This window comes from Gracilinanus agilis, chromosome 2, assembly GCF_016433145.1.
Source record: "Gracilinanus agilis isolate LMUSP501 chromosome 2, AgileGrace, whole genome shotgun sequence".
Classification (NCBI taxonomy): domain Eukaryota; kingdom Metazoa; phylum Chordata; class Mammalia; order Didelphimorphia; family Didelphidae; genus Gracilinanus; species Gracilinanus agilis.
Window position 1 is genome coordinate 474,105,230 of NC_058131.1, and position 21,225 is coordinate 474,126,454.

General features: G+C 36.0%; 1 protein-coding gene across 1 annotated transcript in view; it reads left to right on the forward strand.

Moving 5' to 3' along the window:
- FANCM (FA complementation group M) overlaps nt 1–21,225 on the forward strand; it is a 108,726-nt gene that overhangs the window by 22,059 nt on the left and 65,442 nt on the right. Inside the window, exons 9-11 of the mRNA XM_044662056.1 lie at nt 2,070–2,248; nt 2,750–2,956; nt 4,794–4,992. Coding sequence (XP_044517991.1) covers nt 2,070–2,248; nt 2,750–2,956; nt 4,794–4,992 — 585 coding nt within the window. The remainder of the gene's footprint in view (nt 1–2,069; nt 2,249–2,749; nt 2,957–4,793; nt 4,993–21,225) is intronic.

Here is a 21,225-nt window from a genome sequence, read left to right on the forward strand (position 1 = left end):
GTAGGAAGGATATATTTTGATGTTGCCCCGCCTCTCATTCTTTTTCTCCTGATTGTGGCTGGGAAGGCAGGTTTTACTTAGGCTTTTACTTTTGTCCTTTTATTTCTTCTACTTCAAGTGATTATTAATAAAAATTATAAAATATAATACTTGGAGTTATTGGATATTAATTTTAATCTTACAGCTGACTAGACAATTTGATATACAACCAGGAATCAAGAAAAGCTAAGAAAGGCAAACATGAATGAGAAATCATAAGAGACTAAAAGTTAAACTCCTTTACATTTTTATATGACAAAATGATACATGTAACCCCTGAGAATTTTATCATCATGAAGGCTTATAGAGGGAGTCTGATTATACTGAGGACTTGGGAACAATTCTTTTTTTATTTGAAATGGAATAGATGGGAAAGAAGAAGACAATGAGAGAAAGAAAGGGAGAGAAAGAATGGGGAAAATTATCTCACATGAAAGCGGTAGGCAAAAATAGTTTACAAAACAAGGAGGGAGTAGTGGAGAGCATGGATGATAATCGAACCTCACTTTAATCTGAATTGGTTAAAAGAAGGAATAATACAAATATATACACAGTTGGGTAAAGAAATGCATCTTATCCAAAGGAAAGAAAAGTGTTAAGGGAAATGGAGGCAGGATAGAGAAGAGTAATGGTAGATTAAAGGGGGTAGTAGTTAGAAACCAAACAGACTTATAAAGGGAGAAGTGGGGGAAAACAAAGAAGGAAAAGTATAAGAGAATAAAATAGAAGAAAATAAAGTTAGCAGTTATAACCGAATATGAATGGGATGAATTCATCATAAAAAGGAAAAGGGTAGCAGAATTGATTAGAAACCAGAATCCAAAAATTAAAAGAAAAAAACTTAGAAAGATAGGGTTAAAATAAGGGACTGAAGCAGAATATTTTATGCTCTAGCTGATGTAAAAAGGCAAGGGTGGTAATCATAATCTCAGTCAGAGCAACAGCATGTATAGACTTAATTAAAACAATATCAGTGGGGCAACTGGGTGGCTCAGTGGATTGAGAGCCAGGCCTAGAAATGGGAGGTCCTAGGTTCAAAGCTGGCCTCAGACACTTCCTAGTTTTGTGATCCTGGGCAAGTCACTTAACACCCCCATTGCCTAGCCCTTACTACTCTTTTGTTTTGGAACCATTACACAGTATTGATTCTAAGGTAAGGATTAAAAAAGGGTTAAGAAAAATACCAGTACTAAAAATATATGCACCAAGAGGCATAGCACCTAGATTCTTTTTGTTGTTTTTACATTTAATTTTAATTTTATTTTTTCTTGAATTACATGTAAACAAAAGTTTTTAACATTCTTTTAAAAAGTTTTAAGTTCCAAGTTCTTTTCCCTTGAAAAGGCTAGCAATTTGATATAGATTATACGTGTGCAAATTCTAAATTGTATCTTGAAGCAGTAATTATCAAAACTATCTGATATTGACTAAGAAATAGAAAAGTAGATCTGTGGAACAGAACAGACATACAACAAACAATAGCAAAAGATTATAGTAATCTTGTAATTGAGAAGATCATGGATCCAGGTTTTTGATGATTTAAGAAGTCACTGGTAAAAATTACTGGATCTGCAAACTAGTTTGGCAGAAACTGTGTCTAGACCAATATCTTATACCACTCACTAAGACAAAATCAAAATGGATACATAATCTAGACATAACAGGTGATACCATAAATAAAGTAGAAGAAGAGGGAACATACTACTTATCAAATTTATGGATAAGAGAAAAATTTTAGGAGTCAACAAGAGATGGAGAGCATTGTGAAATGTAAAATGGATAATTTTGAGTACATTAAATTAAAACGTTGTTGTATAAGTAAAATAAATGTTGCCAAGACCAGAAGGAAAGCAGAAAATTGGGAAAAAACTTTTATAGACTGTTTATCAGAGAGGTCTCATATCTAAAATGTATTGAGAACTCAGTTGTGTTTTTGAAAGAAATATTTTGGACTTTTGACCTAACCCACATTTTTAGTTGCATGTTCTTTTTTATTTGTCTCACTTTAAAATGTATTTTCTGTTAAATAGATCAAAATACATCTGAAAAAAAATGTGATACCAGAGTTATGATATTTTCATCATTTCGAGACAGTGTTCAAGAAATTGCAGAAATGCTTCAACACCAACCAGAGGTCAGAGTGATGACTTTTGTTGGCCATGCTTCAGGGAAAAGCACAAAAGGTTTAACACAAAAGGAACAACTTGAGGTAATTAGGCGTCTCTGATATGATAGAAATAGGAATATGACCTTCTATGGACTCTGTGATGGATACTAATGATAGATAGAAAAATGACACCATTTATGCTTTAAGAAGCCTTTATTGTAGAGGAAAGAGGGACATGACATGTTTACTAAGAATTATTTTGTGGGGTTGAATGTGTTAGGGGCAAAGGAAAGATCCAGATAAGGTGCTGTAAGAATTCTACTATTGGGGGCAGCTGGGTAGCTCAGTGGATTGAGAGCCAGGCCTAGAGACGGGAGGTCCTAGGTTCAAATCTGGCCTCAGACACTTCCCAGCTGTGTGACCCTGGGCAAGTCACTTGACCCCCATTGCCTACCCTTACCACTCTTCTGCCTTGGAGCCAATACACAGTACTGACTCCAAGACGGAAGGTAAGGGTTTTAAAAAAAAAAAAAAAAAAAAAAAAAAAAGAATTCTACTATTGTTTTTTAATTATTTTGGGTTTTGTCTTAATCTTTATTTTAGGTAGTAAAGCGATTTCGTGATGGTGGTTATAATACTTTGGTTTCTACGTGTGTTGGTGAAGAAGGTTTGGACATAGGAGAAGTTGATCTAATCATCTGTTTTGATGCTCAGAAAAGTCCAGTTCGTCTTGTACAACGAATGGGTAGAACTGGCCGGAAACGTGAAGGCAGGATAGTTATCATTCTTACAGAAGGAAGAGAAGAAAATGTATGTATATCCATAGGTGGATAATTTAATAGTTAAATCATAAAAGTTATATCCAAAATGAAATTGACAAAGTTTAAGTAATTTGAGAAGAGCATTGATTGATTTTTCCCATTGTGTATTTCCAATTTTTTTTTGCTTTTCAAAGTTAAATTTATGTAAAAGAATTCTCCTTTATATACATAAGATCATATTTTAGTATTCCTCATTTAGTGCTAGTTTAAAAAAGCCTAAGTACTAAGAACAATATTTATAACTTTCTACAAACAAGCTATATACCTGTTTTCTTGTTTTTTTCTTTATAAACATAAAGGTAAACATAATTGTATTTTGTGTTTGAGATAGCAAGATTTTTTTTTAACTTTTGTTGGCTTATTGAACAGAATTTTAAACTTATTCAGTCATTTTCTTTTCTTAGATTCTTTAATTTTTCATTTGGATAATGGGATCAAGTTTGCTTTTTGTGGAAATAATTTATGTAGCCTTTTTACTACCTTTTGTAAGCCTATTTCCTTAATAACTATTCATTAAAGTTCTAGCAATTTTAGTTTTAGCTCAGATTTAATCATAGAGTGGTCATGGTTGGCCAAATAAATCACATATCTTGATGAAGCATATCTCTGGGACCTCTTAAGTTTGCCATCTTTGAAGACAAGTCTTCAAAGATTTTGACCTACACTAGTCCTCCCTCATTGACCTAGAGATCCCAGTCCCTAATCTAAATAAGTCTGCACAAAACCAACCCCGTTTAGATGGTGTTTGAGGTAGTGGTCTGTGGCAAACTTAACAGGACCCAGAGAGAGGTCCTGGATCCAAAAGAACCCAGACCTGATCTTACAAACAAATGCCAGGTGGTTCAGAATCACCAGGAATCACAGGAGATAACAGCAGGGCAGCAGGTAGGATAGGAAATCAGGGTAGAATCATCCATCAAGGAAAAGTAGCCAGTCTCTCCAGGTCAAACCAGAGAAAGACTCAGCTCAAACCTCAGTCAACTGTCTCACCCTTAACACCCACATTTCTAGAATCTTTTTCCTGCATCTGCATCTCCCTGCAGACCCATCTCACATGCTCAAATCCTCTCTTCCTTATAACAGTATTCAATTTTGATTGCCTCTTCATCTCAAAGGAATCTTACTGCTCTCTTCAATAGAACTGGTAGTTGTAATGATTTGTGAATTGTTATTAAATCATAGATTAAGAACTGCAAAGGGACTTTAGCCCCTTTGTTGTTAGGTAGATGTAGATATACTGTAATTTATATTGTTTTCCTTGAAATATAACCATATAGAATAAAAATCTGATATCACAGTATGTAAAGCAGATGTTTATGTCTTCCAACATTAATGCTATAATCCACTGTGCTGTTAAATCTTTAATGATGAAAATGTAACCAATCAGAACCCATAGATTCTCAGGTTCTCTTATTTCTGCATTAAATCTATAGTACTGTTTATTTATCATTTATGTTCATAAGAATGGGACTATCACAAAAGTTTTTGAATTAAAGAGATTAAATTATGCACATTATAGTTGATATATTGAGATAGATAAATGTGTCCATAAATTAAATATTTTTGATGGTAATTGAAAAGGGGTTCTATTGGTATGATGACCTTTATATGTTTTAGTGAGTGAGTTAGATGTCACATATCATCATTATTGTTGTCCTTTAGGTAATGAGTAAATTAATTTAACCAGAATAGTTGTTTCCTGTTCATTCCACTTTAAGATTTTTTTTATTATTTTAGCTAGAATAAAGTCACATTAATAACAGCTTCTATCATTGCAAAATGGTAATTATAAAATTATTTCTAAAATTAACTTTCTTTAAAAACAGGCTTATAATCGAAGTCAGTCTTGCAAAAGAAGTATTTATAAAGCTATTTCTGGTAACAGCAAGACTTTTCATTTTTACCAAGGAAGTCCACGTATGATTCCTGATGGAATTTATCCAAAATTACACAAAATGTTCATCACTCAGGAAATTTATGAACGAGCAAAGCAATCTAAAATGTGCCAAAAATCATCTGTCAATGGTAAGTTGTAATTTTTCAATGATTGAATATATTTAGTTATTAGCTGCCTCTTTTCTAATTAGAAGCATATGTATGACTGATAAAACAACCATAATATGAAAAACTCATCACAGATTTTAAGATATAGTAATATTTTTCCCTTAAGGGATATTATGCATTGATAGAAGAAAGGTAACACTGACTAATCCTATAAAAAGACTGAAAGAGAACTTGATAATAGCATAACAAAATAAAGTTATTTGTAGTATTGATAGATAGAGATACCAAGAATTATTGCTATCAAGAATGTGAAAGACCTATTCCAGTATTGTTCAAAGGAAAGGCCTCTGACTTCATGTCTCAGTCTGTATAGTAGTTATTCTTCATCTACTTATTTTGTCATGTGTGATTCATAGACTCACAGACTTAGAACTGGAAGGGATCTTAGAGATCACTGGGTCTAGTTTCCTTATTCTAGAGATGAAGAAATTGAGGCCCAAAAGCTTTATTTCTAAGATCATATAGAAAAATAGCAAAGCTGGGATTCAGACCTAGACTCTCCACCTTTAAACTTAGTACTCTCTCTATACTCTCCTGCCTTATTGGCTAGGTCATCCTCTTTGGACTAGTGACAGGACTCTTCCAGGAGTCTCTGAAGTATCCTGGAGTGATCTTTTTTTGTTCTCTTATGTACATTTTAAAAATGTTTGGTTGACCTTCTTTTCTTGTACTGATTGCTCTTACTGTCATTACCCCCACTTTTCTCCCAATAACTTTTTCCCACAAAAATAAAAAAATACTTTGTATCATTGGGGGAGCTTACTTAAAAGACTAGTACTGGTTGGTGATAGGACAGTGGTAGATGTCCACACTGAACTCAGACCAGGCCAGATAGAACAAAGAAGACATTGCAAAAGATGGTCCATGGTCACATGCCAGTTCTGTACTTGTCTCTGTGTTCAGTCATTGAATATGATTTGAAGGATCTTATTATGTTCTTATAGAATTTTTCTCCTCTTTAATCCTCAACCACAGATGTTGACACATAAGTTTCTATTTTTTCATAGTGGTCTTCATGAGCACTACAGGGCAAAAGGATCAAGTGCCTTATGAAATTGATTTCTTGTCATCTTTAGGCACATAGTGGAAGTGGCTCTAGGAATTCCATTATTTGCTTCTTCAAGGTGAACCAATTAGCTGTCATTCTTTTTTAGGTAAAACTTCTACATATCTTTGTGGATTCATGTATAGTGAGAATGTCAGTATTGATATTCATTTTCTCTACTAGTGATTAGATTGTTATAAGACAAAGGTCTTAAATTTAACATAATAGCAATTAAGTTAATATTTACATAAAACCTTTTGTGAGGTTTAGCATTTTCCTCCCTGGTCTCCATTTTTTTTTTAATTATTCTGTCTCCATACTGCAAAAGTAGAATGAAATCTATTTTATATTAATTTAATGTATTATGTTAGTCACAAAGATATTTTATGCCTTTGGTTTTTTCTTGAATGTAGTAATTTTATCAGAAAAGGAAATGGGATATGTGGAGAAAAATAAATAGGGACAAAAAGGAATAGACCTTTTTCAGCTGCACATGGTACATTCACAAAGATTGACCATGTACTAGGGCATAGAAACATGGCAAACAAATGCAAAAGAGAAGAAATAATAAATGTAACCTTTTCAGATCATAATGCAATAAAAATAATAATCAGTAAGGGCACATGGACAAGCAAATCAAAAACTAATTGGAAATTAAATAATATGATTCTCCAAAATCAGATAGTTAAAGAACACATCATAGAAACAATTAATAATTTCATTGAAGAGAATGACAATGATGAGACATCCTACCAAAATGTGTGGGATGCAGCTAAAGCAGTACTCAGGGGAAATTTATATCATTGAGTGCATATAATAACAAATTAGAGAGGGCAAAGATCAATGAACTGGGCATGCAAATCAAAAGACTAGAAAGGGAACAGATTAAAAATCCCTAGTTAAAAACTAAATTAGAGATTATAAAAATCAAAGGAGAAATCAATAAAATTGAAAGTAAAAGAACTATTAAATTAATAAATAAGACTAGAAGCTGGTACTTTGAAAAAATAAATAAAATTGACAAAGTACTAGTCAATCTAATTTAAAAAAAAGGAAAGAATCAGTATCCAAGATGAAAAGGGAGACCTCACCTCTAATGAAGAGAAAATCAAGGCAATCATTAAAAAATCTTTTGCCCAATTATATGGCAATAAATATAGCAATCTAGGTGATATGGATGAATATTTACAAAAATATAAATTGCCTAGATTAACAGCAGAAGAAATAGAATACTTAAAAAATCCTATATCAGAAAAAGAAATTGAGCAAGCCATCAAAGAACTCTATAAGAAAAAATCTCCAGGGCCTGATGGATTCACAAATGAATTCTATCAAACATTCAAAGAACAACTAATTCCAATACTATACAAACTATTTGACACAATAAGCAAAGAAGGAGTTCTACCAAACTCCTTTTATCACACAAATATGGTACTGATTCCAAATCCAGGTAGATCAAAAACAGAGAAAGAAAACTACAGACCAATCTCCCTAATGAACATAGATGCAAAAATCTTAAATAGAATATTAGCAAAAAGACTCTAGCAAGTGATCACGAGGGTTATTCATTATGATCAGGTGGGATTTATACCAGGAATGCAAGGATGGGTCAACATTAGGAAAACCAACAAAAATCACATGATTATCTCAATAGATGCTGAAAAAGCCTTTGACAAAATAAAACACCCATTCCTACTGAAAACACTAGAAAGTTTAGGAATAGAAGGGCCTTTCCTAAAAATAATAAATGGTATATATATCTAAAACCATCAACAAGCATCATCTGCAATGGGGATAAATTAGAAGCATTCCCAATAAAATCAGGAGTGAAACAAGGATACCCATTGTCACCTCTATTATTTAACATTGTACTGGAAACACTAGCAGTAGCAATTAGAGAAGAAAAAGAAATCGAAGGTATTAAAATTGGTAATGAGGGGGGGCAGCTGGGTAGTTCAGTGGATTGAGAGCCAGGCCTAGAGATGGGAGGTTCTAGGTTCAAATCTGGCCTTAGACACTTTCCAGCTGTGTGACCCTGGGCAAGTCACTTGACCCCCATTGCCTACCCTTACCACTCTTCTGCCTTGGAGCCAATACACAATATTGACTCCAAGATGAAAGGTAAGGGTTAAAAAAAAATTGGTAATGAGGAGACCAAACTATCACTCTTTGCAGATGATATGGTGGTCTACTTAAAGAATCCTAGAAAATCAACTAAAAAGTTAGGGGAAATAATCAACAACTTTAGCAAAGTTTCAGGATACAAAGTAAATACACATAAATCATCAGCATTTCTATATATCTCCACATCGCAGCAGGAAGAGTTAGAAAGAGAAATTCCATTTAAAATTACCCTAGACAACATAAAATACTTAGGAATCTATCTGCCAAGACAAACACAGGAATTATATGAACATAACTACGAAACCCATTCCACACAATTAAAACTAGATCTAAACAATGACCATCCTACCCAAATTAATTCACCTATTTAGAGCTATACCTATCAAACTACCAAGAAACTTTTTTACTGAATTAGAAAAAACTATAATAAAGTTCATTTGGAAGAACAAAAGACCAAGAATATCAAGAGAAATAATGAAAAAAAAATATGAAGGGAGGTGGTGTAGCAGTACCAGATCTTAAACTATACTATAAAGCACTAGTCATCAACACAATATGGTACTGATGAAGAGACAGAAGGGAGGATCAGTGGAATAGACGAGGGGTAATTGACCTCAGCAAGACAGTTTTTAAAAAAATTTTTTTAACAATTTTTAGAAAAATTTTCCATGGTTACATGATTCATGTTCTTACTTTCTCCTTCCCCCCCATAGCTGATGTGCATTTCCACTTGTTTTAATATGTGTCATCTATCAAGGCCTATTTCCATATTATTGATAGTGGCATTGATATGGTCGTTTTGAGTCTAAAACCCCAATCATGTCTGCATCAACCCATGTCTTCAAGCAGTTGTTTTTCTTCTGTGTTTCTTCTCCTGCAGTTCTTCCTTTGAATGTGGGTAGCGTTCTTTTCCATAAATCCCTCAGAATTTTCCTGGGTCATTGCATTGCTGCTAGTACAGAAGTCTATTACATTTGATTTTACCACAGTGTATCAGTTTCTGTGTACAATGTTCTTCTGGTTCTGCTCCTTTCACTCTGCATCAATTCCTGGAGGTCTTTCCAGTTCACATGGAATTCCTCCAGTTTATTATTCCTTTGAGCACAATAGTATTCCATCACCAGCATATACCACAATTTGTCTACCATGTGTTGTCTACAAGAAATACACGAGACAGGCAGACATACATAGAGTAAAAATGAAAGGATGGAGAAAAATCTATTGGGCTTCAAATGAGAAAAAGCAGGCAGGAGTTGCCATTGTTGTGAGGAAGTCATGATCTCTGACAGATATAAAGTAAAAATAGATGTGGTTAAAAGAGATAGGGAAGGTAACTACATCCTAATAAAAGGCAATATAAACAATGAAGAAATATCAGTACTTAACATGTATGCATCAAACGGTATAGCTTCCACATTTCTAAAGGAGAAGCTAGTGGACCTTAAGAATGAAATAGATAGCAAAACTATACTAATGGGGGACCTTCCCCTATCAGATCTAGATGAATCAAACCAAAAAATTAATAAGAGATAAGAGAGGTGAATGAAACCCTAGAAAAATTAGAGTTAATAGATATATTGAGAAAAATAAAAAGGGACAAAAAGGAATACACCTTCTTTTCAGCAGCACATGGAACATTCACAAAGATAGACCATGTACTAGGGCTAGAAACATGGCAAACAAATGCAAAAAAGCAGAAATAATAAAAGCAACCTTATAAGATCATAATGCAATAAAAATAGTTATTAGTAAGAATACATGGAGAGGCAAACCAAAAACTAATTGGAAACTAAATGATTCTCCAAAATAATTTAGTGAAAGAACAAATCATAGAAACAATTAATAATTTTATTGAAGACAATCACAATGGTGAGACTTCTTACCCAAACCTATGGGATGCAGCCAAAGCAGTTCTAAGGGGAAAATTTATATCACTGAATACATATATTAACAAATTAGGCAGGGCAGAGATTAATGAATTGGGCATGCAACTTAAAAAAACTAGAAAATGAACAAATTAAAAATCCTCAGATGAAAACTAAATTAGAAATACTAAAAATCAAAGAAGAAATTAATAAATTCGAAAGTAAAAGAACTATTGAATTAATAAGATCAGAAGCTGATATTTTGAAAAAACAGATAAAATAGAAAAGGTGCTGGTAAATCTAATAAAAAAAAAGGAAATAAGAAAACCAAATTAACAGTATCAAAGATGAAAAGGGAGACCTCACCTCTAATGAAGAGGAAATTAAGGTAATCATTAAAAAATCTTTTGCCCAATTATATGGCAATAAATATAGCAATCTAGGTGATATGGATGAAATATTTACAAAAATATAAATTGCCTAGATTCACAGCAGAAGAAATAGAATACTTAAATAATCCCATATCAGAAAAAGAAATTGAACAAGCCATCAAAGAACTCTATAAGAAAAAATCGCCAGGGCCTGATGGATTCACAAGTGAATTCTATCAAACATTCAAAGAACAACTAATCCCAATACTATACAAATTATTTGATATAATAAGCAAAGAAGGAATCCCACCAAATTCCTTTTGTGACACAAATATGGTACTGGTCCCAAACCCAGGTAGATCAAAAACAGAGAAAGAAAACTACAGACCAATTTCCCTAATGAACATAGATGCAAAAAATCTTAAATAGAGTACTAGCATGATCAAGTGGGATTTATACCAGGTATGCAAGGAACATTAGGAAAACCATCCACATAATTGACCATATCAACAAGCTAACAAACAAAAATCACATGATTATCTCAATAGATGCTGAAAAAGCCTTTGACAAAATACAACACCCATTCCTATTGAAAACACTAGAAAGTATAGGAATAGAAGGACCTTTCCTAAAAATAATAAACAGTATATATCTAAAACCATCAACAAGCATCATATGCAATAGGGATAAATTAGAAGCCTTACCAATAAGATCAGGAGTGAAACAAGGATGCCCATTATCACCTCTATTATTCAACATAGTACTAGAAACACTAGCAGTAACAATTAGAGAAGAAAAAGAAATTGAAGGTATTAAAATAGGCAATGAGGAGACTAAGCTATCACTCTTCGCAGATGATATGATGGTCTACTTAAAAAATCATAGAGAATCAACTAAAATGCTAGTAGAAATAAGCAAGACAGTTTTTGATAAACTCAAAGAACCCAGTTTTTGGGACAAAAACCCACTATTTGAGAAAAACTGCTTAGAAAATTGGAAAACAATATGGGAGATATTGGGCCTAGGTCAACATCTCACACCCTCTACCAAGATAAACTCAAAATGGGTGAATGACTTGAATATAAAGAAGGAAACTATAGGTAAATTGGGTGAGCACAGAATAGTATACTTGTCAGATCAATGGGAAGGGAAAGATTTTAAACCAAGCAAGAGTTAGAAAAAATCACAAAATATAAAAGAAATAATTTTGACTACATGAAACTAAAAAGTTTTTGTGCAGACAACACCAATGCTACTAAAATTAAAAGGGAAGCAACAAATTGGGAAAAAATCTTTATAACAAAAAACTCAGCTAAAGATGTAATTACTCAAATGTACAAAGAGCTAAATCAATTGTACAAAAAAAAATCAAACCATCTCCTAATCGATAAATGGGCTAGGGTCATGAATAGGCAATTCTCAGATAAAGAAATCAAAATTATCAATAGGCAAATGAGAAAGGGTTCTTAAAACAACTCTGAGGTATCACCTCACACCTAGGAGATTGACTAAAATGACAACAAGGAAGAGTAATGAATATTGGAGGGGATGTGGCAAAATTGGTACATTAATGCATTGCTGGTGCAGTTGTGAACTGATCCAACCATTCTGGATGGCAATTTGGAACTATGCTCAAAGGGCTTTAAAAGACTATCTGCCTTTTGATCCAGCCACAGCACTGCTTGGATTATACCCCAAAGAGATAATAAGGAAAAAGACTTGTACAAAAGTATTTATAGCCACGCTATTTGTGGTGGCAAAAAATTGGAAAATGAGAGAATGTCCGTCGATTGGGGAATGGCTGACCAAATTGTGGTATCTGTTGGTGATGGAATATTATTGTGCTCAAAGGAATAAAGAACTGGAGGAATTCCATGTGAACTGGAATGACCTCCCGGAATTGATGCAGAGCGAAAGGACCAGAACTAGGAAAACATTGTACACAGAGACTGAAACACTGTGGTATAATCGAACATAACGGACTTCTCTACTAGCAGCAATGCAAGGATCCAGAGCAAGGCTGAGGGACTTATGAGAAAGAAAACTAGCCACATTCAGAGGAAGAACTGTGGGATGTGAAACACAGAAGAAAAACAACTGCTTGAACACATGGGCTGATGGGGATATTATTTGGGATGTAGACACTAAATCAGGGGTCTGCAACCTTTTTGGCTGTGAGAACCATAAATGCCACATTTTTTAAAATGTAATTTCGTGAGAGCCATACAATATGTTTAACACTGAATACAAGTAAATATGTGCATTTTATGTAAGAACAACACTTAAAGTACAATAAGTCTCTGAACTATTTTTAATAAATATATTATGTTCTAACCAATGATGGATAAAGTACTTCTTATCATTAATGTGACTTCCGGTGCTGCATGGTTTTGCTGATGGATTTGTAGTCTGGTTGATATGTGGTGAGGTTAAGCTTCATGCAGGCATTGAGACTTCCATCTGTTAAACGTGATCTTAGGTTGGTCTTAATGTTCTTTAGATGTGAGAAAGACTGCTCATATGCATACATAGAGTCAAACATTGTCAGTACAGCAATACTCACACGCTGCAGTGTGTAGTATGTGACAGGAAGGGCATTCCAAGTTTTGACAATCAGCTGATCTATGGGTTGAAGGTTTTTCATTTCTCCGCACTTGTGATTGCTCACCAACTCTGCTTGCTGTCGTGCAAATCTTTCCAAATCTTCATTCAGTGACTTGAACTTATTCACCCACATGTCTGAGGCCTTCAGATCAGCAGCTTGAAGCTCAAAATCTCTTGACGGAGACAACGGGGATGTAACTCAGGTCAGCACTGTCCACTGCACACTCGTGTGGATGGCTTATGAACTTAAAAAGACGAGTGCACTCATAAAATTCTCCAAAGCGCACTTTGAATGACTGCAGGAGATTAGATGTGAAGCCCGCTAGCTGCTGAAGATCAAGATGTTGAGCAGGGTCACTTGTTGTGCATGCATCTTTAAACTCTCCCAGTTTTTCAAAGTGTAGTAAACAACCTGTTTCAATGTCAGTGATCAAGAGTTCAAGCTTATTTTCAAATGCAAACGCTGCTTGTTGAAGAGATAAGACTGTATTTCCAATGCCTTGCATTTTTACACTGAGCTGGTTCAGATGTTGAGTTATGTCTACAAGATAGTAGAACTTCAGGAGCCACTCAGTGTTGGCTAACTCAGGATGTTCGACATTTTTCATTTCAAGAAAAGTCTGGATTTCGCTCAGACAAGCTGCTAAATGGTTGAACACCTTCCCTCTTGACAACCAACGCATATTGCTGTGCAGAAGCAGACCAGGATAATTATTCCCAACTTCTTCCAGCAGTGTTTTAAACTGGCGATCATTTAAAACTCGGGTAACAATAAAATTGACCACTTGAATGACCAGCAACATCACCTCACCAAGCTGCTCGCCACACATCTGAGCACAAAGCGCCTCCTGATGTAGGATGCAGTGAAAACTTAGGATGGTTCTCTTTTCATGTTCACGAAGAAGCACTACGAATCCTCTGTTTTTCCCCACTATGCACGGAGCACCATCAGTACACACTGAAATAAGTTTATCCATCGATAAATTTTTTTCATTAGCTAGCTCAGTGAAAGACTTGAATAAATCCTTCCCTCTTGTTGTCCCTTTCAAAGGCAAAACAGCAAGACTTTCCTCACATAGTGTGTCACCGACAACATACCTTGCAATCACGCTGAACTGGGATAAATGGCTTACGTCTGTTGACTCATCCACAGCGAGAGAAAAGAATAGTGCTTCATTTATGTCCTTCAGTTGTGTTTCCTCAATTTGATTTGCCATCATTATCGTACAATTGTGAACAGTTTTTGCCAACAGAGGCATGCCTTTTATTCGTTTGATTATCTTGTCTTTATCTGAAAAGTCATCAAAAAGTTCATTGGCAACATCAAGCATGAATGTTTTGGCATACTACTCCCCATGTGTGAATGGCTTTCTGTTACTCACATTTGCTAAAGTAGCAGCAAAGCTAACAAATTCCAGTCACCTTGTTGGGTCCAAACACGGAGTTGCTGCTGACTAGCTTTCACTCTGCATAGTAGCTCTTCACATGCTTTCTTCCTACTGTCCCCCACAGGATATTTCGATGCAAATGTAGTATGGCGTAGGTCAAAGTGTTGCTTTATATTTGACTGTTTCATCAATGAAATTTTTTCATTGCATATTAGACACACTGCAGAACCTTCTCTCTCCACAAAGGCGAATTCCTCTGTCCATTTCTGCTGAAAAGTACGATACTCGTCATCCTTTAATACTCCTCTTCTTCTTTTAGCCATCTTCTTCAATAAAAGGGTTTCTGCAATTAGTTAGCTGACTACTTTATTAAAAGGAAGGAAAATGCAGTTCAGTTTAATTAGAAAATTTGAAGTTAAATACCAGCAAGGGCCTGTCCCCTTCTCCAGCTGTGAAAACAAAAAGAAAGAAAAACATCCAATTCAAACTATTTTATTAATCAAAAAACAAGACTTAATGGGGCACTATAGTACTGATATAACTGCACACATACATATAAAACTCCTTTACACTAAGAAAATTGCTGAAATAAAGAGAGAAAAATTCAGGAAAGAATACTTTTTCCTCTCCCTCTCTCAAGTCAGGCAACAGGAGAGGGAAAAGCTGCCAGCCTGCTGTTTAAGCCATTTGGCCACATAAATTAAGTAGGAGATCAGGAGATTACAGAAAATAACATGACTTGTGTGCAGGCATTAGTAAGTAGTGGGGGAGGAGGGTACCTTTTCATGGAAAATTGGCCAGGATACATCACACACATTTCCTGGTACAGGTGTTTATCAGTGCTGCCTACTCAATCATTCTGTATCAAATGAAACAACTACTGGGGAGAAATGCTTCTCACTAATGAAGCATATGTAAAGATGTAATCTGACTATAGTTCCCCTTTAAGAGCAGGTAGAAAAGTTAAAAACAATAACAATCCCACAAATAGGGAGTGCAGACCCCATGAATAGAGATAACAAACAAGGCAATGTCCTCACTGAAAAATCAATATAGCAGCAGAATAGGTAAAACAAGTGAGACTGTTCCAGGGATGGATTGTAAATGTATAAATACACTGAGATAAAGCCATGTAAATCAGAGGCAGAGGGGTAACAAACAAGGCAATGTCCTCACTGAAAAATCAATATAGCAGCAGAATAGGTAAAAAAAAGTGAGACAGGATCGTAAATGTATATATGCACTGAGATAAAGCCATGTAAATCAGAGGCAGAGGGGTAGAGAATGTAGACAAAAGTGATCAGTCACTATACAGAACCCCAAGATGTCAGTAACAGGTGTGGAAAGAGTAAAAGGAGGGCAGAAGGAGGAACACACAGCACATCTACCAAGCCGAACTAAAGACCAGGATTCGTCTTGCACGGCAATATCAATCAGGGAGCCTTCTATCTTAGAAGATAGTGGTGGTACCGAAATGTACGTGATGCGTGATGTCTGTAATAAGGGAATAAAGCACCTGGATGGGGTTTGTGGGTCCCTAAGTCATTAGGTGGGAAAGAAGGGTACAATAGTGGAGGTAGTAGATCAAGGTGGTAGGAGAGATGTAAGAGAATGGCTGAGTTTAGGGAAATATAAGATGTTGAAGTATAATGAACGGCAAGGGGAGAGGATGAGGTAATTGGGCAGGCAGCTGTAACAGGGAGGCATAGACTGGGTACACTGGCTTGAGACAGAGGACCCTGAAGGGAAACAGACTGAACCCTTCCAGGTAGGAAGGGCACTTCTACAGACAAAAGGTTAGGGCCAGTCAGAAATGGTTTGAAACTAACTAGAGGGCTTTCTAGTTAGTTTCTCAGTTCACAAAGAAAGAGTACCAAGGCTCTTCCCTGTCTGTGAAATAGAAAGGCTTCTCAGAGGAAGTATAGAGATCACCACTTCCTCCAAGATGGGCGCCTCCAACTCCCCTCAGGACCCAAAGAGAAACTATTCCTTTCTCTCCTTATCCCTCTTTTATCATTCAACCAATGATTTAGCAAAAGGTTTGATTAAATAACAACAGGGTTTATTAAGTTTCAGGGTTGATTATAAAGGACAGAGGGATACAAGGTTTCTCTAACATCTAGGGAGAAGCTCCAGGTAGGGGAGGGACACAGGAATGAGGCAAACTGAGCAAGAGCCTGTTCCCACTCAGCCTGGGAGGCTTTGTTGCCTTTAAGGTTAGGGAAGTTATACACAATGAATCAGTAGATAATTTGTATCAAGGATAAGCCCTACTTGTCTATGGGGAAAACCTAAGTCTTCAAAGTTTGATTGCTACCACCCAAATCCACCCTTCTCCCAAAACCCGCAGTTAAATTAGGAAAGGAAATGGGGAATGGAATAGGGAAAGTCAGGGAGATCCAGAGGAATTAGCTAAGGTACAAAATCTCAAGAGAAAAGGCACAGATTCAAGGCCAAGTTTCAGCCCAAAGATAGAGCTCAGTTGACCCTTCTGCTCTGACCGAGCCTCCCAGATCAACTGCCTCTAGTTGGGGTTCTAAATCCTCTCAACTGCCAGAAATTCTGCAGTTAGCCTTTTGCAGGATTGATTGCACCTCTGCACTACACATCATGATGTTGACATATCACGTGACACATGATGTCGTGCGTAAACTGTTAGTTACTGTGCCGTAGTTCATCTTAAAGTGCTCACAGTGCGCCCTCCTGTAACAGCGCCTGAAAAAAAATTGACTTTATGGCTCCTGCAAAAAGAGCCAGATAGGGCTCGAGAGCCATACATTGCTGACCCCTGCACTAAATGATAACTCTAGTCCAACTATCAATAATATGGAATTAGGTCTTGATCAATGATACATGTAAAACCCAGTGGAATTGTGCATTGGCTAAGGGGAGTTAGGGAGGTTTGGGGGAGAGGGAAAGAACATGAAATATGTAACTATGGTAAAATATTCAAAATAAAAATTAAAGAAATGAAAGAAAAGGAAATGGAATTAGGTTGTTAGTAATCAGTTAGTAATCAGTAACTTTATAGTTAGTAAAGCATCCTTCCATCTATTTATTTATTTATTTATTTAAACTCTTCTGCTCTTTTCTTAGCAATCCACAGGCCTTGGTCCTTAGTTATACACTGGTAGCACTGGGATGGTCCTATCTTTAATTTTTTTTTTAAACCCATAACTTTTGTGTATTGGCTCCTAGGTGGAAGAGTGGTAAGGGTGGGCAATGGGGGTCAAGTGACTTGCCCAGGGTCACACAGCTGGGAAGTGTCTGAGGCCGGATTTGAACCTAGGACCTCTTGTCTCTAGGCCTGACTCTCAATCCACTGACCTACCCAGATGCCCCCCTATCCTTAATTTTATCATTACCCTTTAGTTTTCTATTTTTATTAACAGAGAACTCTGAACTTTCTTTGTCCAGTCTTTATAATTTGTAATTCTATTTCTTTCTACTCTTTATTATGTTTGAACAAAACATTTTGCTACAGCTACTTCTCTTAGATTTTTAAGTTACAGGTGAGCTATTGTTCTATATATGTGAAGGGGGAGGAATCCTGTAAGTATTTTGTACACAATACTTAATCAATGATAGAAAGCCAGGTCTGGAGTCAGAGGACTTGGGTTCAAATGTGGCCTCAGACATTTCCTATAAGTGTGACCCTGGGAAAGTTACTTATCCAGTCACCTAGTCCTTGTGTCTCTTTTGTCTTAGAAATGATACTAAGACAGAAGATAAGGGTTTAAAAGAAAAAGACTAGAGAACAACATGAATTCCAGGAAATCCATACACTTAAGAGGAAAAATAGTTTCTAAAAAACTAGACTCATGGGGCAGGTAGATGACTCAGTGGATAGAGAGGTAGGCCTGGAACTGGATGGTCCTGTATTTAAATCTGGCCTCAGATATTTCTTAGCTGTGACCCTGGGCAGGTCATTTAACCACAATTTCCTAGCCTTTACTCTTTTTCTGCCTTGGAACTATTAGTTTAGTTTATTCCTGTTGGCTCCCAGAGGAGCATAGGGCTGCAACCATCTCATGCCAACGGACTCTGTTCTGGGCAACTTCCCCCGGCTGGGCCCATGTCATTCCGACGGCCTTTGTTTTGTTTTCGGCAGATCTTCGCCCGGTCTGTTTTGGCCTTCCGACTTTCCTCCTCCCTGGTGGGTTCCAGCTCAGTGACTGATGGGATACTGAATTGTTCTTTCCCAAAGTCTGGTATTGGAAATCTTTTCAGGCCATCTGATGTTCAAGATGTGATGTAGGCATCTGTTAACATCTGCCTTGGTCGTCAGAAGATTTATCAATGAACTGGCTTCCCAAAGGCTTTCGCTAGTATGCGTCATGGACTCTGTTGGAGAGCAATCTTCCAGACTAGGCGATTGTTGGTTTTGTTGGTTTAATGAGGATGCTGTTTCTGTAACAAGTGAGATTTTTTATGGGGTGAGGTTGCTAGCCTCGTGCCCAACCCTCCTCCTTTTTCAGCCAGGCTTGGGATCGTCCTTGGCGGAGTTGGTTGGATATATTTGGATAGTTGGAACTTTATATTAATTCTAAGACAGAATTTTTCCTTTTTTTTCATTTAGAATATTTTTCCATGTTTCCATGATTTATGATCCCCTCCCCTGCTCTTTGCTCCCCCCTTCCTGAATCAGACAAGTAGTTCCACTGAGTTATACATGTATCATTGTTCAAAACCTATTTCCGTGTTATTCATATCTGCAGTAGAGTGATCATAAGGTTGTTTTTTTTTTAAAGAACTAAACTCAATCCTGCTTTTTTGGAGTTGATAAAGATGACTTAAGTTGGGAATAGTCAACATTGCAGGGAAGCTGTTCTCCCCTCTACCTTTTTTTTTGGCCTTCAGTCTTTCCTAGCATTAGGTTTCCAGTGAAATCTGCCTTATCATGTGGCATATTTAAGATTCAGCATTTGACTTTCCACTGAAGAGTCTGAATTAGTTTCTTTAAGCATTGATTCATTTGATCTTGCAGTCCAAGGGATTCTCAAAAGTTTTCTCTAGTACCACAGTTCAAAAGCATTGATTTTGCAGTGCTCAGCTTTCCTTATAGTTTAAGTCTCACAGTCATATTGAAAAAAATGTCTGTCTGGACCTTTGTCAAGAAGGTAATGTCTCTGCTTTTTAGAATTCTGTCCTGATTTGTCATAATTTTCCTTCTAAGAAACAAATGTCTTTTAATTTCATGGCTATGGTTGCTGCCTGCAGTTATAACTCTCTGTGTCCAAGAATCTAAAAATCTGACAATGCTTCCATCCCTTCTCCCTCTGTTTACCAGAAAGTGATGGGACCAGTTTTCAAGATCTTTATTTTTTTATTCTATTTTATTTTTTATGTTAAGTTTCAAGCTGGATTTTACAGTCTCCTCTTTCACCTCATCAAGGGATTTCTTAATTCTTCTTCACTTGTGCTATCAGGGTGGCATATCATCTGCATATATGAGATTGTTAATATTTTTCCTGACAATCTTAATCCTGACTTTTGATTCACCTGGCATGTCTTTTCTCATAATGTACTCAGCATATAAATTAAATAAATAAGGTGACAACATTCAGCTTTATGGTACTCTTTTCCAAATCTTAAACCAATTAGTTGTTCCATATTTGGTTCAAACTGTTGTTTCTTGACCCACATACAGGGGATAAGTAAAGGTGATCTGGTACTCCCATCTCTTTGAAGGCTTGCCATATTTTGTTGTGATCCACACAGTCAGATGCTTTAACGTAGTCAATGAAGCAGAAGTAGAAGTTTTTCAGGAACTCTAATGCTTTCTCTATAATCCACTGAATATTGGTGATTTGGTCTTTAGTTTTTCAGTCTCTTCAAAACCAGCCTGCTCTTTTGGTAATTCTCATTTCACATTTTGCTGAAGCCTAGATTGCAGAATGTTGAGCATAACCTTTCTGGTGTGGGAAATGAGTGTAATTGTTCAATAATTTGAACATTCTTTGGCATTGCCTTTTCTTGAGATTGGGATGTAAACTGATCTTTTTCAATTTAGTGGCTACTGTTGAGTTTTCCAAATTTGCTGGTGCATTGATTGCAGCATTTTAACAACGTCATCTTTTAGGATTTTAAATAGCTCAGCCATCACTTCCACTGGTCTTATTATTGGCAATGCTTTCTAAGGCCTATTTGACTGAATTCTCCAGTATATCTAGATCAGTAACCACACCATTGTGGTTATCAATGATGTTAAGATCTTTCTTGTCTAGTTCTGCTGTATATTCTTGCCACCCCTTAATGTCTCCTACTTCTGTTAAGTCCCTACCATTTTTCTCCTTTATCATGATCATTTTTGCGTGAAATGTTCCCTTGATAGCTCTACACTTTTCTTGAAGAGATCTCATCTTTCCCATTCTGTTGTTTTCTTCCGTTTCTTTGCATTGTTCATGAAAAAACCGTTTCCTTCTTGCTATTCTCTAAAATTCTGCATTCAGCTAGATATATCTTTTCTTTTTTCCTTTTCCTGTCACTTTTCTTCTTTCCCCAGCTATTTGTAAAGCCTCATCAGACAAATTTTGCTTTCTTGCTCTTCTTTTCCTTTGGAATATTTTTTGTTGCTGCCTCCTATGTAGTATTCTTCAGGCACTCTTATCTACCCAAACTAATCCTTTAAATCTATTTCATTTTTATAAGGATGTTATTAAGGTCATACCTTTATGGTCTGATGGTTTTCCCTACTTTCTTCAATTTAAGACTGAATTTTACAATAATTTCATGATATGAACCACAGTCAGCTCCAAGTCTTGTTTTAACTGATTGTATAGAGTTTCTCTTCTTTA